Source organism: Helicoverpa armigera, chromosome 15 (assembly GCF_030705265.1).
Source record: "Helicoverpa armigera isolate CAAS_96S chromosome 15, ASM3070526v1, whole genome shotgun sequence".
Classification (NCBI taxonomy): Eukaryota; Metazoa; Arthropoda; class Insecta; order Lepidoptera; family Noctuidae; genus Helicoverpa; species Helicoverpa armigera.
In genome coordinates, this window is record NC_087134.1 from 2,837,432 (window position 1) to 2,864,290 (window position 26,859).

The 26,859-nt window shown below is 36.6% G+C and overlaps 2 protein-coding genes across 2 annotated transcripts; one reads left to right on the forward strand and one right to left on the reverse strand.

Annotated features, from left to right (window-relative positions):
* Positions 1–75: 75 nt before the first annotated feature.
* Positions 76–16,815, reverse strand: LOC110371214 (golgin subfamily B member 1). The gene is made up of 20 exons (XM_064038249.1): positions 16,767–16,815; positions 16,129–16,254; positions 11,966–12,180; positions 11,458–11,686; positions 11,085–11,182; positions 9,544–10,966; positions 9,017–9,472; positions 7,461–8,927; positions 7,047–7,388; positions 6,206–6,535; positions 5,247–5,837; positions 4,779–5,168; positions 4,233–4,706; positions 2,884–4,064; positions 2,283–2,537; positions 2,107–2,200; positions 1,731–1,993; positions 1,496–1,612; positions 932–1,048; positions 76–567 (listed from the first exon to the last, which is right to left on the reverse strand). The coding sequence occupies exons 1-20, from the start codon at positions 16,813–16,815 to the stop codon at positions 520–522; spliced, it is 8,265 nt and encodes a 2,754-aa protein (XP_063894319.1). The 3' UTR covers positions 76–519.
* Positions 16,816–18,952: 2,137 nt separating this feature from the next.
* Positions 18,953–19,747, forward strand: Datp (Diadenosine tetraphosphatase). The gene is made up of 3 exons (XM_021327355.3): positions 18,953–19,206; positions 19,282–19,367; positions 19,445–19,747. The coding sequence occupies exons 1-3, from the start codon at positions 19,095–19,097 to the stop codon at positions 19,670–19,672; spliced, it is 426 nt and encodes a 141-aa protein (XP_021183030.1). The 5' UTR covers positions 18,953–19,094; the 3' UTR covers positions 19,673–19,747.
* The last annotated feature ends 7,112 nt before the right edge of the window (positions 19,748–26,859 follow it).

Sequence of the window (26,859 nt, forward strand, 5' to 3'; positions counted from 1 at the left end):
TTAGTTAGGCTTAGGTTTAAAATAGGGAAACACATTTTACATAGGGTGCCAATTGCCTGATTGATATAAACAAGGTTTAAAAAAAGCAATAAATTAATTTATTTATTAACAAATTTCGTTTACAAATCAAATTTCATAAAACTACTTCCACATGATAAACATGTTAACAGTATGGAAACTCGTCATACTTGTCGTTACAATTGTTCTTTGTAAAATGAACGTTTTTATGAAATTTGAATAGAACAATGAGGCAAATGAAAGTAGTTTGGAAAAAAACGAGACGTTGGCTATTATTTTTAAAACACTTAAAAAATAAAGAAGTTCTCAATCAGAGTTAAAAATAACGGCCATTCAGGCGGTATGTATAAAAATTATACAATAAAATGTATTAACACAATCCTATACATTAATAAAATATTAAATTATCTTAAAAAAGCTCCTGACGGAAGAGGCATTTGACTAAGTTTCCGTACTGTCAAACATTTATAAATACACTAATTTATTTAGATATAAGTAGTGCTACTTCTTCCTAAAAATATTACTCAGTCTTCTGCTTCGTGGGGTTCCCTAAAACAAAATTTTATATTTAAATACACATCACATTATTTGGACATTAACATTAAAAAAACAACCTGTAATCCTACAAATATAATAAATGTGAAAGTTTGTGAGAATGAATGGATGTATGTTTGTTATTATTTGCAAAAACGGCTGGACCGATTTGGTTGAAATTTAGTATGTAGATAGGTGATACTCTGGACGAACACAGGCTACTTTTTATCAACACACCACGGGGGTTATTCCCGCTCGGTAACAACCTGGATTAACTACTTATAAAATTTCATCTCAATTAGTCAGCTGTTATACCGTGAAATGGTAAAGAAGCAAATAAGATTACTATCTAAAAGCTTTATTTATATGTAATACTCACTTCGGCGGTATCGTTCTTGGAGGATCGGAACAGCGACCGGATCCGGGACGGAGTGCTAGTCTTGCGAGACGGCTGCGGCTCCGCTTCCACGCGCAGCGACTCGCGGAGCTCGGAGTCCTGACAACAACGGATATTGCATGAAATGGTAAGTCCAACACTTAGTTTTGCATTGTTACATTTTCTGTATAGAATAGCCGACCCCGACATAGTTGGGAAAAGGCTCGGGAGGTTATGAAGTCAAACAAATATCCTCTAGACTAGAATTACTTCTAATACTGTGTTTGAAGATCGCAATACGTAATCATGACATGTCGATAGATGAACGTTCCTGAAATACCGATAGCTGGTTCGTGTCACCGTTAAAATATTTGAAAATTACAAAAATCGGACTTCAGAAATGAAGTCAGCATACATAAAAAAATATATATTAATTCATTTAATAGCTCTTGTCGGTTGCAGCCCCTTCTAATTTCGCCTATCGAGTGCCGCCAATTCATATCAGAAGTTGATAAAAAACAATAATTTATTTATATTATGTACATACTATTATGTAAATGTACTCACAGTAGCGGATAACCTGCCAGCCTGCTTGCTGGGCGTGGGCGGGCCGGGCTTCTTGTACGCCGTGATGCCGACCTCCTTGCGCTGCGGCTTCGTCTCCGCGCCCGCCAGCCCGATACACTGACACATTACAACATTTGTTTAGCTAAACATCTTCAGAATTGCGTGTACTTCACAAGTTCTTCACCTAGACATATGTATATGTAAAGTAACAAGAATCAAAATTGTTGTATTGTACCTTTATATCCTCCTCATCGACGGCATGTGTGAACTGTGTCTCGGCAGGGTAGGAGCTCTTGAGATGCGGCGGACACAGCGAGTTGCGCCAGCGCAGCTCGGACAGGCGCTGTCCGGGGGCGCCGGACTCGCGGTGTCCGGACACTGAGGACTTCCGATGTCCGGACACAGCCGACTCGCGCCGCGGTGTGGCGGCCAGCTCCTTCAGCCAACGGTTGTCGAACACCTCGCCTTCTTCGTCCGACATGTGTAGACCGCGACCCTCTGGAAATGGATATTGATTATAAAGATACATAATGGTACATTTTACACTTTAAAGTTATTTATCTTTTTTCAAATAACGAAATGTTATTGGTGTCAATTTTGCTTGTAATTACCTCGTCTAGTGGCGTTGTTGTTGACAGGAAGAGATCGCAGCGAGTGCGAGTCGGACGGACGTGCCGGCTCCTCTTGGAACGGGACGAGGCCGGACTGCAAACCAAATATAGGTTAAGTTTTATGTTGATCACATCTAATGTGTAGTAGTGAGTATCAAGGGCGGGAGAGTACGTACGGAGTGCACGTGCTGCAGCGACATGAGCGAGCCGGAGCGCTGCTTGCGGCGCAGCCAGTCGGCCTCGTCGCGCTGCAGCAGCAGGCGCTCGCCCACGCTCCACAGCTCGGACGTGAGGCCGCGGATGTGCTGCTCGTAGGCGCGCGCCGACTGCGCCAGCCTCGCCCGAGCCGCCGCCAGCTCCCGCTCCAGCGCCGCCACCTCCAGGCGCTGCTTCTCCTTGTACGCCGCGATCTGCTCCGTGTACAGCTGCTTCTGCAAGTACACGCACTGTCAGCCCGCGCTCGCCTCGCAAAGCATGCAAGCATCTCACTCGTGCACCAGGCCATGCATACATAAACATATACAAATATATTACCTTGGCATCGGCTTCTAACTATAAGGCAAAACTACCAAAACCATCTCTCAATGAACACTAAGCGTAAAAACTAAAAATAAAACAAAAGCAAAACATTAAAACAATTTATTGAAAACAACATAAATATATTGACTTCACAAGTCATAACAGTAATCGGCTTAGCCGTCAGTCGTCCATCATGAGGTAGCACCACCACACGACCTGGTATAGCAATATCAACAACAGTACGGGGAGGATACTGACCATTTTGGACTTCATTCTGTTGAGTTTGTCCTCGTACTCGGCGCGGACCTCCATGACGGTGAGCTGGGTGTCGTCCCGGCCCTCGCCCCGCGCCGCCCGCGCCGCGTCGCCCAGCAGGCGCTGGAAGGTGGCGTCCAGCTCGTCCAGCTGCACGTCCAGCGCGGCGTTGTGGAAGCTGGCGCCGGCCAGCGACGCGCGGGCGCTGTCGCTGAGGAAGGCGTGCTGCAGCCTCTCGGCCGACACCGTCCGCGCCACGCAGCGCTCGTGCCAGCGCTGCAGGCTCAGCGCGCACTCCGCCAGGTCCTGCGCCGCGGCCGCGCAGCCCCGCTCCAGCGAGCACAGCGCGGCGGCCGACAGCTGCCCCTGCAGGCTCAGCACCTCGCGCCGCACGGTGCGCTGCACGGACACCACCTTGCTCAGCTTCTGCGTGTACGTCTCCTTCACAGCACTGAATGCTTGGAAGCTGGTGGACAGCTCTGTCAAAAACTTCTTCAGGTTTATTATTTCCGACTCGTTGATCCTGTTCACTTCGGCCAACCTGTCTCGTTCCTTTTGTAAAGCCACCTGCTTCTCTGAACACTTCCTCAGATGTCTGTCCGTGGTCTCCAGGAAGTTCTCCAGATCTTCCATGGTGATGGTGCCAGCGCTGAGGCTGCGTTTCACTTCGCTATCGTAGTTGGAGTTGCCGAAGTTAGTGAGCTCCTTGAGTACAGTGTTGGTCTTTATTTCTGCGATTCTCTTGAGAATGATCGCTTGGTACTTCGCCGACACTTTAATGATTTGCGTGGCTCTGTTCTCGGTGACGCTCATTTTGTTCACTTGTTTCTTGAGGTCAGCGATCTCGTCATTTTTCTGTTGCACAAGTTTCTTGAGCTGAGTGGAGAGCTGGTGGCAGTTCTCCTTGCTAACCTCGAGCTCCTTGGTGACGTCGAGGAGTTTAGTTTCGGACTCGGCCATCAGCGTCTTGAGGTATGTGACGTCACTGTTGAGAGTCGTGATCGTGCGGTTCTTGTCCTGGATGATCTTTTCTAAGTCTGAGATGGTCTTTAAGCTCTCCGTGGAAGAGTGTGTCATGTCTGATGATGAGTTATCTACCTGGTGTTGGAGGTCGCGGTGCTCCTTGTCAGCGTGACCTGAGTGCTTGTGGCTGGACGTTCTCTCTTGGCTTTGCGCTGCTGCAACTGCGAAAAGTACATGTTATTTATAAAAGACATTTGCACCACAATTATAATTTCCTGTAACGTAGTTTGGTTAAATAGCTAAGTTGTTCAGTCAGTTGTTTAGATTACATAAGACTCAGAAACAAATAATAACTTTAAAGATAAACCTCAAAAACATTAAGTACATACATGTATCTCTATGTCCAATAGCCTTTATAAGCTCTGCGTTCTCCTTCTTCAGAATATGCAATGCTTCTCTCTCAATATTCATTTCCTCTAAATTCTGTTTCAACGACTTAATAATCTTAGTTTTTTCTTCTATTTCTCTCTCGCATACATCCTTGGCTGCTTTTTCATCCTGTAACTCTTTAGTTATAGAGCCAATAACCACATCTTTTTCTTTACTTATTTTAGATACGATCGCATCTTTAGCTTTAGATTCCTCTTCACATAGTTTTACTTTTGCTTTCAACGTGTCGAGTTCTTTTTGCAGCACAATGATTTCTTTCTGTCGCTCTTCGAGTTGTACCTCAGCTTTATCGTGGTACTCCTGTAGGATCGCGCATTTGTTGTTCAAGTATAGTTTATCGTGGCTGACGTCATCACCCAGTTTCTTGTGCTGGTCTTGAGCTTCTTTCAGGAGTTGCTCCAATCTTGATATTTCTGAAAAGCGAAAATAGATTATTATGCTCTATAACTACTAATGATATAAGTAGTGGTATTTTTTTTACATACCATTTTTGTTCTTTTCAATAATCTTCACTAAAGTCTGCTTCTCATTATTCAATTTCGTTATTTCTTCTTTTTGAGCAGAAATAGTCGTGTCTAAATGGCTGACCTTAGTTTTAAATTCATTAACATCAGTCAGCAGGACTATTTTCTCTTCTTCCAATGTATTTTTATCTTGTTCGAATACATTAACTTGTTCTTGAAGTAATTTAGCTTTTTCTTCAATTTCTTTGATTATATCTGTTTTTTCTTTCAATGTAACTTCTAAGTTTGTATTGGTTTCTGTTTGTTCTTGTAAAGCTTTATTTAGGTTATCCATTTCAATACGTAATTCTGTATCAAAGGCGGCCTCTTTCAACTGAAGGTCGCTATTTCGTTTTTCTAACGACACCATATCTGAAAATAACACAAGTTTTAATATTTGAATATAATTTTACCTCTAAGCATTTGCCTAACTAAAATGTATCCACTTACCATGTTTATATTTCTGTATTGTACCTTCCAGAGTAATCTTATCGTCTTGCAATTGCTTTAATTCAACAGTTTTCTTTTGCAACTCTGATATAATTTCTTTGATTCCTGACACTAAATTTTCTTTTATTTGTTTGAGGTCTTTGTCACGTCTTAATTCTGCAATTTCTTGGTACACTGATTCTAATTCTTTTTCTTTCTCGATTAACTTTGTTTCTAAATTCTTCACCTCATTTCCTAATTCTCCTTTTTCGACGCTTACTTCCTTTTCAATCTTATCTTTTTCGAGTCGGACTTCTGCTAATTCTTTAAAGAGTGTCTCTAAAGTTGCCTCTTTTTCCTGTAACTTGGTTTCAAAATCTTTCTTGTTGTTTTCAAGTAATTCGTTAATGGATTTATTTTCGTCTTGTAATACCTCGTTGGCTCGGACTTGTTCGGCTACAGCGTTATTAAGAGTGACTTTCTGATCCTCCATGATAGATTCAGTGACGGTGACCATGTTCTTAAGTATCTGCCTCTCAGACTCAAAGTCTTTGATCAATTTTTGTTGCTTTTGTACTTCAGCTTTGACTTCTTCTTCCAAACCTTTAATCACTGTAATAAAGAGGTGTAATAAAAGGTCTACTAAAGGATTATGTTTTAAAAACCCAGCTTCCAAGTGAATTAAGTAAATTGACAATGCAAAAATATGAATGTACCAAACATGTGTCCTTGGGGAACACCCTCACTTGAAGAGAACTAAATACTCGAATAAACTGTCATCTTTTGTCTGAGTATTATATATATTATGAACTAAACTTTTTTAAGGATGTAGATTTACTAAAGATTTTAATTATAAAGAAAAAAAATACACTTTATTTAACAGTTACTGACAGTGTCGAAAGCTTACGAGATTTCAATGCTGAGGTGGTAACAAAATACAAGCTTTAAAAAAAATTAAAGTGATTTGGTATACTGCTTACCTTCACATTTCTCCTCAACAGTTTGCAAGGCCCGATCTTTTTCTTTCCTAACAGTTTCCAGCTCTAAAGACTTATCTTTCAAATAATTAGTCAGCTTAGTGATCATAACATTTAAGTTGTCCAGCTGACATTCGTAGGTACTCTTCAGTTTATCCGTTAAATCTTCATTATCAATTAGTTTTTCCTTCAGAGAATGTACTTTAAGCTCCAATTGCAGTTTAACATCATTGAGATCGTTGGTAAGAGACTGATTATCTTGTTGCAAGACATGCATTTCTCTCGCTTGTTTCTCAATCGTCGCGTTATAAGACTCATTTTGTTTTGATAATTCTACAAATAAATATAATAATACTAATATTATGGAGAAGCGCAATCATTTTTAGCAAAGTAGACGATTGAATATAGGCGAAGCTAACCCTAGGGCTAGTACAGGCTAGGAAAAGGCTAAGGTGAAATAGAATAGAAAATTAGATAATAGTTTGAAGAATTCAAAGTATCCAATTGAATTATCCACAAGTCGCGTGGGGTTGTTAGTCAAACGAGGACATATAAATGTTTAAGAACATTGCAGGTCTCACAGTCCTCTGCAAATATGATTGCTGCAAAGTTCACAAAGAATTACTGCACAGACCACATAGCTGAAAAGACTATAGAGAAGGAACATCGAAGACGAGAGAAGGACATGCAAGATGTAAAGAAAAAGTATTGATTTGAAGTTCCCAACTTTGACATGGTGAAACATTTTAATAGATGTTAAACAAGAATCAACTCAAAAAGATCTTATTTCAAGATTAAAATTTTTGGTTTAAAAGCTGTAGAGTGTACATCATGAGACACTTACCAATCTTATTGTCACTAACGACTTGCTGCAGCCGTTTGACCTCTGCTTGCAACTCTAAGAGTAGCATCTCCTTCTGCTTCAACTTTTCCGTGAGCTCAGCCAGCGAGGTGTTCCCATGTTCCAGTGCCTTCTCCAGATTATGCCTCATCACTAATTCCGTGGTCAATACATCAGCAATGTTCATCAGCGTCTCACACTTATCACTGGCTTTGTACCTATTGTCGGATTGTAGTATCTTTTGTAATGCCTTGTTGGCTATTCCCTCTTTTTGTAGGCCTTTCACCAATTTTTCTAGACCAATGTTCAGAGCTGTTGTTATTTGAGTGTTTATTTCTTCTTGTTCTGAAATGCAACATTTTGTAATACGGTATATGTATGTATGTAGTTTGTGAGTTCATAAAATAATGTACTTACTTTTAAAATCTATTTGTAAACTATTCATGTCTTGAGTAACCTTCTCAAGTTCCGTTTGTACAATATCAACCTTGGATTTATAATTTTCATTTAATTCACATAATTTTGTGATCAACTGATCTTTCTCTGTTTCGATTTCATCATGAGCCGACTTTTCAACGCCCAATGATTTGACGAGTCCTTCTTTTTCGCTCAGTAATAACTCTTTATCAGCCACCAGAACTTCTTGAATCGTTTTTATTTCATGTAAGTCGTGTTTCAGAGATTCATTTTGGCTAATCAAAGTTTTATTTTCTTTGAGGAGCACCTCGTTAGAAGACTTCTCTGCTGTCAAGTTCTGAATCAACTGCAGTTTCTCTCCTCTTAGAACCTCGTTAGCTTCCCGTTCTAGCACGCACTGTTTGTCTAGCAGACAGTGCTTTTCAATCAAATGGTCAATTTCCTTGCTCATTTCTTCTTTATTATTTTCAACTTCGATTATCTTTTGCTCTATGAGATGTTTCTCCATTAGAAGATTTTCCTTTTCCTTCTCCGCTAGTTCTTTAGCGGATTTCTCTTCGACGAGCTGCTGCGTGAGACATTCTTTATTTTCTAGTAAAGTTTCAGTCGCAGCCACCTGTTTCAATAACTTCTTTTCGAGAGCTGTTGTTTGAGACGCGAGCGCATTTCTTTCTTCTTCATAAATCCTTCTAACTGACCGCTCTTCTGCAATTTGCTGTGTTAATATAACCTTTTCGTTTAGAAGCTCCTTTTTATCTGCAACAAGAACCTTAATTTCTTCATTTTGATGTTCCTTTTCTGTTTGAAGACTGTCTCTGGCAGCCTTTTCCTCTGTAAGCTGATTTTGCAGAAGTTCTTTTTCTTTCATGCTGACAGCATTAGTGATCTCTTCATGATTTAAAGTCTCTACGAGTTTGACGACTTCTTCTCTGTTCTTGTTCTCAGCTTCTTTCATTTGTTGAGCCATTGTTTCAAGGTTTTTGCTCAATAGATCTCTTTCATTTTTAAGATCAGCTAGAGTTCGCTGCATCGCTGCAACTTCATGTGTTAATTTGCTTACTAGTTCTTCTTTTGCCTCAATACTTTGTTTAGTCTCAACTTTGTATATCTCTAGAGTTAGTGTAATATTTTCGTAATCTTTCCTGATAGATTCAAGTTGAACAGTCTGTTCTTTAAATTGTTGTTCTAACTTGTCGATGATACAGTCCTTTTCTTTGACTAAAACCTCATGATTACTGTTATCCTCCTCTATGGCAAAGTGCAGCTGTTCATTTTCCTTCCGCATTGCTTCTATTGTTTGTTTCTTACAATCATTGGCCTGCTTGACTTCTTGTTCTAAGTCATGATTCAATGATTGTAATTCATTGATCTTCTTTTGTAAATCTTTTGTCTCAACAGTTTTCTGGTGAGCTATATCTCTGACAAGTTGATCTTCTTTGGACAACCTCTCTCCTAGTAGTCGAATTTCTGAAATAATTAAATTGTTAGTTACAAGATACAATTAAAAGAACTTTTACTCAATTTAAATACATATTGTCCTATTCGTGATACATTACCTTTACATTTTCCTTCAATGGTTTTCATCGCCAATTCATGTTCCATTTTCAACTTGGCAATTTCGCGGTTCTTGTCGGAAATCTCCTCATTAAGTAGAGAAGTGACATTTTCGAGGTTACTGCATTGATTCTGATATTCTTTTTCAATTTTGTTTTTGAAAGAAATCTCTTCATTCAACTTTTGAGTCAATGCATCTCTTTCCTTGTTGATTAGAGTTATATTTTCTCTATCAATGTCTAAAGCCCTCTTGAGGCTTTCAATTTCATTATTGAGCGTATGAATTTGATGATCCTTGTTTTTAATAGATTTCCTAGAATTAGAACTCAGTTCTTTAATGGTCTTTTCGGTATCACTTAGTTTGCCCATAATTTTAGACATTTCTGAGTTGCAAGTGGTCTCAAGTGCTGAATATTTTTGTTTTTCTTTAGTCATGTTCTGATCCAAACTTCGGATTGCTGAAAGGAAATATTGTATTAGGATATTATCAAGTAAACTACCAGTTCCTTAAAACCATTGAAATACTTACCTTTCTTGTTTTCGTCAATAGTTTTGGTGAGCTTCTCACATTCTGCCTGCAGCTGTGATATCTGTTTATTCTTCGCGACTAGATCGTTCTCTAGTTTAGCTTTTTCTGTATTTATGACTTCTATTTGACTTTGCAAAGATTTCTTCTTACCAGTCAAAGTAGCGATCTTATGATTATTATAATCAATTGTTTCAGCTTGAGAAGAGAGCTGCTCCTCCAAAGATTTCTTAGTAGTTTCAAAAGTACTGTTAAGTATTTCTATACTATTATTCTTGTGTGTGATCTCATTGGACATCTTCATCAATTCTTGGTTCAGTTTCTCATTATCTGATTTCAACTTGTCGTTCGTATCTCTGGCTTCTTTCAAGCATAAGTCCAAGGACTCGATAGTCCGCTCTTTTCCTGTCAGTTCTATCTTTACTTTAGAACACTCCACATTAAGCTTGTTCAACTCTTCCGACAAGTGGAGCTTAGCCGCCTGCAGTCTCTGTAGTTCTTCCTGATAACCGATCTTATGATGTATCTCATCTTGTAACTGTGTCTGCAATGAGTTTATAATAGCATTTTTCTCATCTAAGTCAAACTTGAGCTTTTTAGTTTCCTCATTATAAGTATTTTTGAGATTGTCCATATCCTTGAGTAATTCTTCGAATCTAGTAGCCTGCTTCTTTATTTCACCATCCAGTTGTGTTTTGCATTGCTCTAATTCTCTGCAATGATCTTGCAAGCTGGACACTAAATTCTTGAAATGATCAGCTTCTTTTAATACTGTTGAAATATTATGTTCGAGACTCTTTTGCATTGCATTCATTTCGTCATTTTTATCTTGTAACTTGTTCTCCACTTCCCGTTTCTGTTCGCTCAGCTGACGCACGTTGATATGGTATTTATTTGAGATCTCTTTCTCGTTTCTCAAATCCATTTGCAGTGTTTCAATCATCTCGCCTTTTTCAAAAATACTGTTTTGTAACTCAACAAGTTCATTGTTTCTATTTAATACTTTTTCATTGAGCTTCATCATTTGGTTCTCGTAACTATCTCTCATGGTCAACCTCGCTTGTTTCTCAGTCTCCAGTTCAGCTTTCAGCCCAGTTATGATGTTCTCTAACTTGGTTGTCTCGTTAGTAAGACTTTGCAGAAGTGATAATTTTTCCTCCTGCAATGTTTTAATTTCTTGCATTTTATTTTCAATCATCAGCCGTGAGTTGTCATTGTTATCTTTTATCTTTTGTTCAAGTTCATTTATTTCGTTATTCAATCTGCTAATGTCATCATTGTATTGGGATTTCAGATTATTCTTCTCCTCAACTTCTTCATTGAAGCGATGTTTGAGATCGAGGATGTCACTATCTCGTTCTGAGATCTGTTTTTCGTAGTTTTGTTTATCTTTTTCTGTTTTCTGGTTTAATTCATTCATGTCGTGCTATAATGAAGAGAGATCATTCAGTGATAACATAGTTATAATTCCATGCAGGCCTAGACAAGATACAGTATTGTATAGATACATTATGTATTCATATTTCAAACGTTTAGTGACTTACCTCTAGCCTTTGAAGCTGCTGTTTGAGAGCCTCAACTTTGGCTTTTTCCTCCCCAAGTTGAACTTCTACGACATTCGCACACGCTTCACTACATACAGCTGCAATAAGAGTCAACATTTACACCCGTTATTAAGTTAAGCCTATACGTTATAGCTATATCCCTCAATACTTTCCACAAGATACAAGCAGCGCTTAGGTTGTGGCTCAATATTATTATAAGCACAATGTAAAAGATACTTTTACTAAATAAACATTATTTAATATTATTTTTTGTCCTCAATTCCCAATTCAATTGTTCCATCTCGAAAGCGTAAAAAATACTTTCATATTTATAGTGAAGTCTTGTAAAAAAGCAATTATTTAGTAAACTTACAAATATTATGCGTCAAGGACTGTATGCTGGCGTCGGGGTCGTCACACTCGAGCTGGCTGGAGTCGAGGCCGTTGCGGCGGTTGTGCTGGCGCAGCTCGTTGACGAGCTCCTTGAGCGAGTGCGCGTGTCGGCGCTCGGCCTCCAGCTCCTCCGACAGCGAGGCCGCGCGGTCGCTCTCGCGCTGGCTGAGAGACAGCCATTTGTCCCGGTCTTGCTTTAGTTCGTCTACCTACATGGAGGATACGATATTCTTATTGAATATAAATATGTAGTATTTTTTTATGTTTTTTTGTTATGTATTCCCATATGTATTTGCCGATGTCAACCTATATTAATGTCATGCAAGTTAAATGGCATGATAACTGCCAAACTCTTCTAAGAGACAGACAATCTATCAGCCATAATCAAAACTCAGGAAGACAATCACAAAAACAACAATATCACTATCACACGTAGGTATATAATTCTAAGAAAAAAAACCCATAATAAACTACATTACGCGTTATACCTTAGTTTTATAAGTGTCCCTCTCATAGACGGCGTCATCGAGCAACTCCTGGGTGCGAACGAGGCGCTCTTCCAAGTCCTGTAGCTGCCTCTGCAGCTTGCCCGCCGCCTCGGCCTCGGCCTCCGCCCCGCGAGACTCCTGCTCCTGTGCGCCGCACAGCGACAACTTCGCCTTGAGGTTCACTATGTCCAACTTGTATTGTTCCTTGTCTTTTGCTGTTAGGATAATTGTTTATGTTAAAATCAGTTTTTAAACCTTTTGTGATGTCGGTTAAAAAAATTACTGATTCCGGCAATAGTATTGCCCCCACGCGATTGCGCAAGATACAAATTGTCCGAGCAACATCATACTACTGAGGATGAACGAGGCATCAAATAACCTCCTTCAAAAAGGCAAAGTTATTTGTGACTTGAACTGTCTGTTTCAACCATAAAAGGCTCATTGTAAATACGAAATCTATAGATACGTACTCTGTGAAACCAACTTAATTTGGTTACCGGCTTGCACTTTTCTATGTTTTCAAATAATTCATAGGATCTTCTATATACGAATACTACAAGAGTAGCCATCACAAGAAGTTCAAATATTATTATTTTACTTCCGCAACATAAAAAATACGTAATAAGTACTTCAAAGTTTCGAGGACAAACAAAAGGCACCACTTGAATAAAACATAAAGTACCTACTAAGTTGAATTGATCAATGACAAATGACCTTATTTTTCTTACGCAGTATAGTACAAGCATTTTATATTCTGGTACCACTTCTTTATATTCATGTCAGGAACAAAATAAAAACAGACATTGCCTCCTCTATTTTACCTTAACCAAGTTATTGAAAATATAATATTTCATCCTCCAACCCACTTTCCTAAATCGTTTATGGCACGATTGTATTAGAGATAACTAAAGTTCTCTGCAGTCCTTAGGGAACTACTCCTCGCACCTGGATAAAAAGTACCCTAAGTGTTTTTTCAGATCTGTGTATGAAACTTTATTTAAATCAGTTCAGTAATTTAAGTGTGAAAGCTGAACACACACAGAGGACAGACAGACTAACTCTTGCATTTATATAGTAAATAGTCAACGTAAATTCAGGATTATTTAGCATGTTTAAAAAATAAAACAACAGTAACAAAGAACAAAGACCATAAATTAATCAGTATAACAGACCAAGTAAACAACTCAATACAATGACGCATCACCGCCAGCACACGCACACATACAAACAACGTGTCACCGAGTCTTCGACAGCAACTACAACAACGGCAGCGGCGACTATATAAAGGCCAGCCGAGGCCTACCAGATTCATTCGCTAACTAGACGGATCCGAGTGCGATAGCCCCGCAGTCCACTCGTATTCAGTAAGCACCCTCTTATTCGATAGCCTAGCAGTCTTTAAGAGTGTGTCTAGGGAGACTAAGTTGCGATACCACGTGTCCTTCTTAACTCTCACTGTAGGATTGTAGTTACATTATTAAAGTGCAAAGTATAACTTTTGTAAACACTGTGAAGATACAATAAATCCACATAACTACAAAGGTGCCTTTAATTCTACAACCACAACTCCTATATTGGCGCCCAACTTTATAAAATAGCCCACAAAATAAATGTATGTTGACCTATATTAGCGCCAAACGTTATTTTGTCGACTACAACTCCTATATTGGCGCCCAACTTTATAAAATAGCCCACAGGATAAAATATATGTTGACCTACATTAGCGCCAAACGTTATCTTGTCGACTACAACACCTATATTGGCGCACAACTACATATTTTTCAAGATACCCACAAGAAGGTTGAGAAATTAATTTGAAGTATACTCACATATTATTGGAACTACCCACATATGTGTGCACGAAATAATAAGTGAGGTGTCTACCTACACACAAATAATATAAAATATCAAAATCAGAACCGATTACGTTGGAACAGATGCAAGTCAATATGCTGTAGGAGCAGCTTTGGTGCAGGGGGAGGGTGACAATGAACACCCAGTCGAATATAATAAGTCGGTTACTTACTCCTGCTGAATGCAACTATACAGTGACAGAAAACGAATTACACCAATTATGAGAAGGCTTGCTCAATATTTAGAGAATAATCTAGAAGCAAATCGACTTAAGGCTAATAGCAAACGAAGACAAGATCCAGGATATAGTATCGGTGACCTAGTGCTGGTAGAGACTCATCCTATCAGTAATATTGAAAATCAGTATTCAGCAAAGTTGGCTCCACGTCGAGATGGTCCTTATGTTATATTGAAGAAATATGGTACCTCTACATATGAAGTAGCGCATCCTGATACACCTACAAAACCTATTGGGAAGTACCATACCTCAGCATTAACAAAATTCAATTTGAGAGATGACAACATGCCTAAACCTATCAAACCAATTCGTCGTTCCTGGTACTCCTGTCGGGACGACTTCAGAGTACCACAGACCAAGTAAACAACTCAATACAATGACGCATCACCGCCAGCACAACATACAAACAACGTGTCACCGAGTCTTCGACAGCAACTACAACAAACTATATAAAGGCCAGCCGAGGCCTACCAGATTCATTCGCTAACTAGACGGATCCGAGTGCGATCAGTCCACTCGTATTCAGTAAGCACCCTCTTATTCGATAGCCTAGCAGTCTTTAAGAAGACTAAGTTGCGATACCACGTGTCCTTCTTAACTCTCACTGTAGGATTGTAGTTACATTATTAAAGTGCAAAGTATAACTTTTGTAAACACTGTGAAGATACAATAAATCCACATAACTACAAAGGTGCCTTTAATTCTACAACCACAACTCCTATATCAGTGTATTTATATTTCAAAGTCCTCAAGTGTCCTTGGCCATACAGTCATAACATACCACAGTTGTTGAGCCCCAATAATACTTTGAGAAGGTTGAGAAGCATCAGTCATTCAATTTCAGAACTTAAGCTCAAGTTAATAAAGTTGATATTTGTTGAGTTTAGTTTATAATTAAGTAGTACCCCAGACACATTTGGATTCAATTATGAGAGGTACACAGTACTCATATATTTACATCTGATGTCATATAGTTAAAGTCTTATTCAAAACCCAATAATACATATTTTTAGATCTGTGGAAGATAATTTGATCTTGTATTTGTGGTGGTGTTATACTTTGAAAGAAATATGGTACAATCGAAAAACAGGTATGAAGTAGCTGCAACGTACACATGACTGGAAGTGCACCATGTTTTTAATGGGTTACAAGTATCATCATAGCTAAGCATATATATCATAAATATCCTAATTTGCAAATATTCCAATTTCACAAGGGTCCTTGAGCTGGGACAGCCTATCATAAAAATTCTCACACATATGCGTAGGAACAATGAGGTGGCTCAAGATTCTGGTCTCGAACTTCAGAGTACTCAACTTGCTGCACATTGTAGAATTAAGCTGATGCCACAAGGTAAACCTCAACTTCTAATACGACTTGGGACACTTCCGCCAGTACCAGGGTGTCACCGAGTCTTCGACAGCAAACACAACAACGGCACGGAACAAGGCCAGCCGAGGCCTACCTTCATTCAGCTAACTAGCAGTCCACTCGTATTCAGTACCAGCACCCTCTTATTCGATAGCCTAGCAGTCTTTAAGAGTGTGTCTAGGGAGACTTACTCGTACCACGTGTCCTTCTTATTCTCTCACTGTCTATTGTAGTTACATGTATTAAAGTGACAAAATAACTTGTAAACCACATGTGGGGTGTAAAAGTGCCTAATCAGTGCCAATTCAATACCCATAGTGTCCTTATATTGAGTCCCATACCAAGTTGAAGGGAATACTTCAGTCATTCAATTTCTCTTAAGCTCAAGTTAATAAAGTTGATATTTGTTGAGTTTAATTATCCCAGAGGATTCAATTTAATGAGAGGTACACAGTACTCATCTATATTTATCTGATGTCATATTAGTTAAAGTCTTATTCAAAACCCAATCATAGTAATTTTTTATTCACCTATCTTGTATTTGTATCCTCTTTTATATTTTTAATCACAAACGTGAGGATTTGTACTTCTCTCCATCTTCAACAGCCATGAAAGCTAACATTTTTAAAAATAGAAAACATTGAAATCTAAAAAAAATTTTAAAGTAAAAATCATCAACTCTAATCAATAAACAACTTACTCAATTTCTCCAATCGTAAATTAGTCCTGGCCAATTTTCCTTCATTAACTCGTAATCGTGCGCAGCGGCGCGCAGTCTCTGTAGCGGCATGCAGTTTTAAACATGCCATCTCTTCACCACATGCATCTGAAAAATTAAAGTTAACATGTTTTTTATTTCTTTATGGTTTTAATATACTAATTATTTTATGTTACAAGCAAAATAATATATAATTTAAACTTTATTTCTACACTTTTACCTATACATAAGTATTGGTATTTTATTGATAATACAAACTATCTAACTAAGTACTAACTTTGTGTTTTAAATAAATAAATATATATATCAAAAAAGAAATTTGATAAATATCAGAAAAATAATTTAAGTTGTTAAGAGAAATAATAATAATGAAAAAAGGGTAAAACTAATTTGCAAATATTCCTTTGTAGTAATTTCACAAAGGGTCCTTGACCCTCCCCTATATAACAGCTGCTATGTCCAACCAGACAGCTGTTGCCTAATTATCATAAAAAATTCTCACACATTTTCTATGCTAGAAATCAATTTAGGAACAATGTCTTTCACATTTTATAGGTGTCTAATAAATGCTCAAGCTTAAGCTTTAGCTTAAGTTACTTATTAGTATGGTCTCAAGTTACCTGGTGATAACATACCACTGCCAATAATACTTTGAGAAGGTTGCATCATCCCGCCGTGTTGATATTTGTTGAGTTTAGTTTATAATAAGTAGGGGATTCACATCCATGTCATATAGTTAAAGGCTTTCACCTATCTTAATCACAAACGTGAGGAACTTCAGTATTCGTAATCAATCAACTTACTCAATTTCTCCAATCGTCGTCCCCACCAACCCCTGAAAAATTAAACATTGTTCATACTAATTATTTTATGTTACAAGCAAAATAATATATAATTTAAACTTTATTTAACTACACTTTTACCTATACATAATATCATGGTAGTAAATTATCTAGTGATTTTATTGTTTTTGAGTTCTTAGCAACAAACTATCTAACTAAGTACTAACTTTGTGTTTTAAATAAATAAAGAAGCAATGATGCCACAAGGTAAACCTCATCCTCATTGGACGCCTCAATGTAATCCAAGTTTGATCAAATTTAAATTCTCGGATACGTTCTCCACTCTTTATATCCACATCCTTAGAACACACCTCAACACCTCATATGGACGCCTCAACTGTTCCATTTTCAAATTTAAATTCTGGATAGACGACGACTTGGATTCGTCTAAGTTCAAATTCTCATGTAAATGAGATATTATGTTTATTAACGATTCTATGTTAACGGAACGTTCATCTTGGTTGCTTTCGACAAAATAGCAGTTTATCTACAATACACAAAAGAAAGAACAAGCACTGAATAAAAAGTAACGTAAAAACAATAACCATCAACGACATTTCAAAAAACATCTGCTACTTACCCAGTTGCTAATGATATGCTTCCATTTTTGTAACATGGTACACAAACTATTTTACTTCTACCGAATAATTATTTTTAAGCCTTGGTTTCAATCCCATGTGAATAGAACGAAAATACTAATAAACAAACAATTTCATAACAGTCGTTTCAATTCGATGAAATGTTGTTAACCACCGTTGCAGTTTGAATTCCCAATTTTTTTTTTCAACCGTTGTGTGACTAAATGTCAATGTCAGACGTTATGAAAAAGTAGTCAAGTGGGTAGTAGTGTTGTTACCACAGATTGTTACCAGCCCAGACAAGATCAAGACTTGTAAAATTACAGAAAGAATAATATATTCTAAAACAAATATTTTCCGGTCAATATTTGTTTTATTTATCAGGGCCATGATTGAATAAAAATAATTGATCACACACTTCTACAAAATACTCCAAACAACCGGTGAGGTGACATTGCATGACACATGATGACAGCTAGGGACACGGTATCGGAGCAAAAGTATCGATACCGTACTCATGAGTAGTATCGATAACAAAGTATCGTACTCATTAAAGTATCGAAACAAAAGTATCGATACTTCAAGGTATCGAGTACTTTTTTAGATCATTTGCTAGGTCAATATTAGTTAGTAAATAATGTCAGTTTTAGTTCAGTTCAGCAGGACATAAAAAACAAATGCTATTGGTACACTTTAATAGAAAAATAGAAAATGGGATGAATGAAACAAATCGAAAATGTAGCAAAAGGAAACAATATTAAGTTATTTGAGGTATACTAAAAACTAGCAGTGTCCCACTGTTTCACCCGCGTAGTAGATTATAGATCCCATTCCTCCTCCGTAGTCAATTAAAAATAGAAGTTTGTTGAGCCTTTTTGGAGATAAGCGGTTTCGAATTTTTGTGATGGTACTTCCTGCTTTAGAAAATAATCGTTCTGAAGGTACTGACGTCGCAGGGATTGATATTATATTCATTATCGTGCCAATTATATAATTTTGGGAATACTACTTTCATATCTTCCCATTGTTTTAAGTAGTAGCTTAATTCATCCTTCATTTCAGGCTGTGATGAAGATGAAGAACTTGCTTTATTATTTTGTGTTTTAGTGTGTGCCAACTTCTTATGGTGGCTCCAGAAATCAAATGTCGCTTCTTTTTTTAAGACAGAATGTCTTAAAAAGTTTTCAACGAGTGAGCTAGAAGGCGCTTTAAATATAAATATATAATAAATTCTTTATTCGATACGATACCTGGGAAAAAGTACTTATTGAGTAAAAGTATCGAATGTAAAGTATCGAGTACAAAAGTATCGGTATCGAACTGGAATGTACTCGATACCACAAAGCATCGATACTTTTTTCGTGTCCCTAATGACAGCTGGCATGTAAGTTGTCATTTGTCAAGTACATGTTTACATTTTCTCTCGATTTCTTTTATTAAATTAGAATTGTATTTTTTTGTTAATTAATACTTAAAATATTTGAATATAAATGGGACTACACTAACCATTTATCTCTGATTACTCACAATGTCTGCAAAGCGAGCTGCTGGTTTAGTTATTTTCAGGAATGTGAATCAGGCAGTGCAGTTTCTAATGTTACAAACTTCCTATGGGGAACATCATTGGACTCCACCTAAGGGTAAGTGGAAAGTGACTGCAAAGGTAATACAAATTCCTGAACTTGTTTTTGTTATAAGATATAAACATGTTCCAGGCCATGTAGATCCTGGCGAGTCCGACTGGATAACGGCTTTGAGGGAGACTAAAGAAGAGGCCGGCTTATCAGAAGAACATTTAGAAGTAAGTCCACAAGTACTGTAAAACACCTTCACTTGGAAACAATTAACATATTTATATATAATTAAATAACTTTACAGATTTACAAAGATGTGTCAAAAACACTGAACTACAATGTAAATGGTAAGCCAAAGGTGGTTGTGTACTGGCTGGCAAAATTGCGTGACCCAGAGACAAAAGTTCAGCTGTCTGATGAGCATCAAAACCTTAAATGGCTTCCTTTAAAAGAGGCACAGGAAATATCTGGCTATGAAGACATGAAGCAACTTTTGACAGATTTTAATGAAAAGGCAAAGTTGTTACTGTAAACAGTGTTCCTACAATGTTATCTTGATAAGTAGTAGTTTATATTTAAGAAGTTAAATAAATAAATCATTGTTTTATTGGCCCTTTTTACTGCTCAGAGTATAATTTCCTTATTCACAGTGTTTAATCCATGGACATACTTACCAATGAATAGCACAGATAGGTATAAACTACGTATGAAGAACAACAATATGCCTATTACAATGCCATTTTAAAATAGATCTTCAAGTTGTTTCTGTTCATTGACATACAATGGTTTCTATAGTTATTCATGTCCACATACCCAGTTAGGGTAATACACTCCTCCCATAGACCCATTTATGCCCCTCCTCTATATTATGCTCCCTTAACTTTCTCCAATGTTTTATTCCCTTATGTACTACCCCCATATATACTACCCTATATACCCTCTTTTACTACACCTATGTACTCCCCTATATGTATAAACCCTTATGAACTTCCCCTATATACTGCTTTATGTCCTCCCCCTTTGTACCTACTCCCTCACCTGATTTTACTTAGTGAATGTATGTGAATTTTCAGCTATACTAGATAGATGTACCAACACAACACACAATCTGTTTTTAAGGGCTGGATTCGCCCCTGTAGGTATAGGATTTGTTACTGACTACATTTTTTTCCTCCCATACCTAACTAAAAAACGACTACATACGGAAAAAAATACGATAATTACTAAAAAAGGTACTTAAAATTCTTTAACTCTATAAATAGGTACCTACCTATCTACCAAACAACTTTTTTTTTACATAAGTAGGATGTTTATAATAGTGGAATCCTTACAAACGAGAGTTATAGGAACCGGTTTAAAGATACACAACTGCGGGCGTGGCCTCACGTGATTAATTTTATTACCTTCGAAATTATTTTTTACGTCGTAGGTACCTACTACTGATTTTGTAGGTTTGTATTTATTTCAGTAAGTATAGTAATCACACGGAAAATAAATAAAAACAACAATTTTATCGTAGCATATCTCGTTTTGAATACTACATGCATGGATTTACTTACACTAATTTCGTCGTAAATAACGACTGCTTATAAGATTATCTTAAACTTAAAAGTTATATAAAAAGATTGTAATATTGCATCAATAATAGCTTAAATACGCTGTAGTAGTATCTAAGTTGTAGTAGTAATAAGTATACATACACGTGTAATCCTATCAATATAACCCAAATTATTATTATAATAAAGTCAGTCTTAAATCATCATTCGGTCGTTTAACTCATCTCCTGGCATGCGCCTTACATGGCGACCCTGCCCGAGAGATCCACGCGGCGAATATGACACTCTCCGTATATGGAGTGGAATTTTTTCTTCTAAGTACAATTAATGAACTGAATTAAGCTATGGCGTTCTATCTTGTGCTGCGCTACTGTGCATTCGTGTTCGTAATTTCCGAAAACTTGATTAAAAGTAAAATCTGTGAAGATGGGTGGTTCTCAAACTAAAGAGGAGACCATGATCGTGCAGACAGCACTGGGAAGTAACAAGGCAGCAGCTGAACAAGTGCATTATCAGCTCAGCACCAGTAACATTTTGCTGTGCATCATCGTGCTAGTACTCCTGCTGGGTTCCCTGTACTGCGTGTACCGGACGTACAGGCGCTGTCATATAAAGTGGATTACCACGGAGATAAATAGAAATACCTTGCGAAGGTCATTCTTTCGGCAACCACAACTTCCGGCAGCTGGTAATGAGGAAGAGGCGACTCAACCCAGGGCGTATTATAAAGTGTAACCGGTTAATCAGTGCCTAAAAGTGGTGTTTACGTGCGTATATTACCTATGTCCAAAAGTGCGTTGTTAAAAGTGCGTTAAAAGTGTCTATTAATCGGATGGTTATGACTTTCGTCTACGTCTTTATATTTTAAGTCATGTATTCAGTTTAGTATGCTTAATCGTCATTTAATCTAGTAATAATTATTAATATAATACATGTCAGTTAAAATGTATCTTGTGCTATGTAAGTGATTATAATCGCTATGTACTACGTTTGGTGGTAAGTTATGAATATTTCTTTAGAACAGTTATATGAGAAATTGAAACAAGTTCGAGCATATTTAATTAAAATCGGACCAAGTAGACGTGAAGGTAGAATTTTAGAAACTAAGCTGAAAGAGGCAAATAATATATTACGTGAATATTCTAAATGGTTATTAGACTTTGAAAATAAAGTTACGGAAGGTACGATTAAATCTGATGATTTTCCATTGTATGAAAACTATCGTAAGAATTTTGATTTGTTATATCAGGAAATTAAAATATTGTGTCAACCTGTGGTAAAACCTCAAACGTCGAGCAATATGGATAGTTTCAATTTAAAAACCGCTCTGAGTTTACTACCTGTTATCTCAGATGATGAGACAAGCGTAAAACAATTGATAGACAATATTCGGTATTATGATTCTTTGTTAACCAAACCGGAATGCAAAAATAATTTAATTAAATTCATATTAAAGAGTAGATTGTCTCAATCTGCTAAATTACGCCTTAAAGATGATTATTCGAGTGTTGAGGCATTGATTAAAGACATGCAAACAGAGTTATTGCCAAAAAAGGCCGCTAATGCGATTCAAAATAAATTGCAAAAAACACGTCAAAATGATATGCCCATTTCTGACTATGGGAAGTTAATAACAGAGTTGTTTGTTGATCTCACGATATCGCAAGCCGACGGAAACACTGAATGCTATAACATCTTAAAACCTATAAATGAAAAACAAGCGATTAAACAGTTTTCCGACGGGTTACGAAATCGCCGAATCAGTACGATAATTTCCGCTCGAAATTACAGTTCCCTGAAAGATGCCATACAAGCTGCTCAAGATGAGGAGACTTCATCTTCAGCCGCAGGAGAGGTGATGGGTATGTCCAATAATTACTCTAGGCATTATCATAATAACTTTAGGTACCCACGAGGCAATGGACGTAATCGGCGAGCGTTTGCTCAACGAGGGCACTACTATGGAAACTCACAGCGATCGAGTTCATGGAGGCAGTCGAACTCGCGTGGCCAAGGATACCGAGGACGTTATAATCGAGGTACGTTTCGTAATAATTATTATCGTGGAAATCGAGGGATAAACAGAAACACGGTTAATGTAGTTAATGAAGATTCGAAACCAATTTCAGATGAACCCCGACTTGACAAGTTTTTTCGAGAATAACCAAAGTCATTCAATTTTAGCCAATAGTAGTAGTAATTGTTTTATTCATTTATTGATTGCGTCATGCAATAAAACTTATTCATTCTTAGTTGATTCGGGCGCTTCATTATCAGCCGTAACTTATAAACATGCGATCGAATTCAGTATTCCAATACATAACGAGAATGTAATTATAAACGGATTAGGTGGCGAAGTGCAAACCATTGGATATGTTTATGTTCCATTAACCATTAATGGACATGTTTTTGACCACAAGTTTTTTGTTTTCAATTCGTTACCAGTTTCGTCGAATGGAATTCTAGGTAGAGACTTCTTGAACAGATTTGGAGCGTGTTTGGATTTCAAGCATAATGTTTTATCTTTAAACTTAGGGTTGAACGAAACAATTTATTTGCCTTTGACTAACAACAATAACATTAATGTTTTAGAAATTCCGCCGCGTTGCGAATCCATACATTACATTCAAACTGAATTTCAATCCGATTGCATAATCTGCTCACAAGAATTAGAAGATGGTGTTTATTTAGCCAGCTCGGTAGCGACTCCTAAAAATGGAAAGATACCTATAAAGATTTTGAATGTGACTGAACAATCTGTAACATTGTCAGGAGTGCAACCTACTATTTACGATCTTAACGATTATAATATTTGCAGTTTTGAGAAAAATGAGAAAAATGCTGACCGAGTAAAAAGATTATTTTCCTTATTGAAATTAAATGATTTAAATGACTTAGAATTTCAGAGTATTCAGAACATTTGTGCAAAATATTCAGATATTTTTTATTTAGAAGGCGATAGATTGACAGCCACTGATATTTACACCCACAATATTTTTTTGAAACCAAATGTTAGCCCAGTATTTTCTAAACCTTATAGGTTACCAGTTAGTCAGAAAGAAGAGATAAATCGGCAAATTAGTAAATTATTGAAGGATGGTATTATAGAACCTAGTAAAAGTGACTGGTCTAGCCCAATACTATTGGTGCCTAAAAAGTCTGATGGATCGGGAAATAAAAAATGGCGACTTGTTGTCGATTATCGGAAACTGAACAACTGTATTGAGGATGACAAGTATCCTCTACCCGATATAACCGAAATTTTAGAATCCTTGTCTGGAAGTGTATATTTCACGCATCTAGATTTATATCAAGGATATTATAACGTTAATTTGGATAAAAATTGTCGAAAATTCACTGCTTTCAATTCTGGTCAGTATCAGATGACGAGAATGCCCATGGGATTGAAAACCAGTCCCAGTTCATTCTCGCGAATGATGAATTTGGCGATGTCAGGACTTAATAATGAAAAGTGTCTAATTTATCTTGATGATTTAATTATTTTTGGGAGGACATTAGAACATCATAATAAAAACTTACAGGATGTTTTTGAAAGACTCAGATCCGTTAATTTAAAATTAAATCCTTCAAAATGTACTTTTCTTAAAAAACAGATATTATATTTGGGACATTACATATCTAACGAAGGGATATTACCAGATCCCGATAAAGTGAATGCAGTAAAAAATTATCCTTGTCCGAAAAATGCCGATGAAGTTAAAAGGTTCGTGGCATTCTTAAATTACTACAGAAAATTTATACCTAAGTTTGCTGAAATTGCACAACCGTTGAATCAACTTTGTAGAAAAAACACTGATTTTGTTTGGGATGAAACATGCCAGAAATCTTTTGAAACACTAAAAACCTGTATCATGTCACCTCCAGTTTTAGATTATCCAGATTTTTCAAAAGAAAATTATTTTATTTTGCAAACCGATGCGTCTAACAAAGCTATTGGAGCAGTTTTATCCAATAAAAATGGCAGACCTGTAGCTTTTACTAGCAGAACCCTGAATAAGGCCGAATCAAACTATCCGGTTATAGAAAAAGAGTTGTTAGCGATAGTTTGGGCTGTTAAACATTTTAGAGCTTACTTATACGGTCAATACTTTAAGATCAGAACTGATCATAAGCCGCTAGTCTACTTATTTGGCATGAAAGATCCATCGAGCAGGCTTATGAAGTTTCGTTTGCTATTAGAGGAATATAATTTTGACGTAGAATATGTAAAAGGTTCAGATAACGCAGCTGCAGATGCATTGTCTAGAATCTGTTTAAGTTCGAAAGAATTAAAAGAATTGAATGAGAACATTGTAAATGTCATGACACGGGCTCAATCGCGAAAAATAAATAAACCTGATTCTTCCTCGTTGGACATGGTACATACTGATTTAAGGTCTGATCAGCCTAAGGTCATAAGTAATCATGTAAAACCGGCAGAATCAGTAGAATTACGTATGATTAATAAAGAAGAATTAAATAAATTGAGGAAATTAAAAGTCATTAGTAAAGAAAATAAAACTTTCTGTTATGTCGACAAGAAAAAGATTATTTATATTAAATACCTAACCTCTGACTCACGAATGACGCGACGCGAGTTTGTGAGAGAGTTAGATAATTTTTGTAAAATAATAAATGTCAATGAAATAAGTATAATTAAAAAGGAAGATAATAAGCAATTTATTAAAAAACTAGTCGAAGAAATAAAATCTATGAAGGATAGGACCGGTCCACCTATACATATAATAAATAATGTAAAGACAATTTATAATGAAGATGATAGAAAAGTTATATTAAACGACTTCCATCTCCTACCTAGCAGTGGCCATGCAGGTATGAGAAGGATGGTCAATAACATTAAAAGGTACTATTATTGGCCAGGGTTAGATAACGATGTTAAGAACTTTGTTAGGCGTTGTGACAAATGCCAGCGTCAAAAATATTCGTTACCCGTAAAAGAGCCATTAACAATAACAACGACAGCTAACACATCTTTTGAAAAGATATATTTAGATCTAGTGGGTCCATTTGAAGTTGATAACGATAATTATTCTTATGCTTTAACTGTACAATGTGAACTAACTAAATATATAGAAGCGTATCCCTTAATTTCTAAAAAAGCTAATGAGGTAGCTAAAAGTTTTGTGACTAACTTTATTCTTAGGTATGGAGTACCGAAAGTAATAACTACAGACAGAGGGAAAGAGTTCATCGCATCTACATTCCAAGAGGTATGTAAATTACTTAAAATCAATCAGTTAAACTCGACTGCGTACCACCACCAGTCATTAGGAGCGTTAGAAGTGTCACATAAAAATTTAAATGCTTTTCTTCGCATTCAAATTGATAGTCACCCTGAGACTTGGAGCAGTTGGTTACCTTTTTGGTCGTTTGCATATAACACGACAGTGCATACAGAGACAAAATTTACTCCGTATGAACTTGTTTTTGGTAAAAAATGCTCACTACCAAGTAATTTGACTCTTGATTTAGAACCACTGTACAACTACGATCACTATCCATGTGAGCTCAAATACAGGTTGCAACTATCACATAAAGAGGCGAGGAATAATTTAATAAAGTCTAAAGAAAAGAGAAAAATTGCATGTGATAAATATACTAAGCCAATAAACTATAATAAAGATGATTTAGTACTCTTGAAAAATGAGACAGGAAATAAATTAAGTGATTTGTACTCTGGTCCATATAAAGTAGTCAAAGATATGCCACCAAATGTAGAAATAATCAAAAATGGAAATAATGAATTAGTGCATAAAAATCGCACAAAATTATATGTCCAATAACATATAATTCAAATGTAATACCTACTTACTGTTTTGTCTAAGTACAGTTTACTGTTAATGTTTTATTTTATGTTCTATCTTATTCATGTTAATCAATCTTTATAAGAAATGTAATCTTATGTAAACATAACATTTTGTATTTTTATATAAAAAAAAAACTTATTATACTTATATTGTACTGTTTAAATTTCAAAAAAAAAATATTCCTATAATGTCATATTTTTTTTTTCTTTCGGATGGAAGGTGTAGTAGTATCTAAGTTGTAGTAGTAATAAGTATACATACACGTGTAATCCTATCAATATAACCCAAATTATTATTATAATAAAGTCAGTCTTAAATCATCATTCGGTCGTTTA

Coding starts and splice junctions, on each gene's coding strand:
- LOC110371214 (XM_064038249.1), bottom strand. CDS start 16,815: ATGATGCAACCTTCTCAAAGTATTATTGGCAGTGGTATGTTATCACCA. Junction 11,687..11,965: donor GGGACACTTATAAAACTAAG/GTATAACGCGTA, acceptor TCCTCCATGTAG/GTAGACGAACTAAAGCAAGA. Junction 9,473..9,543: donor TATTGACGAAAACAAGAAAG/GTAAGTATTTCA, acceptor ATTTCCTTTCAG/CAATCCGAAGTTTGGATCAG.
- Datp (XM_021327355.3), top strand. CDS start 19,095: ATGTCTGCAAAGCGAGCTGCTGGTTTAGTTATTTTCAGGAATGTGAAT. Junction 19,207..19,281: donor TCATTGGACTCCACCTAAGG/GTAAGTGGAAAG, acceptor AACATGTTCCAG/GCCATGTAGATCCTGGCGAG. Junction 19,368..19,444: donor TATCAGAAGAACATTTAGAA/GTAAGTCCACAA, acceptor ATAACTTTACAG/ATTTACAAAGATGTGTCAAA.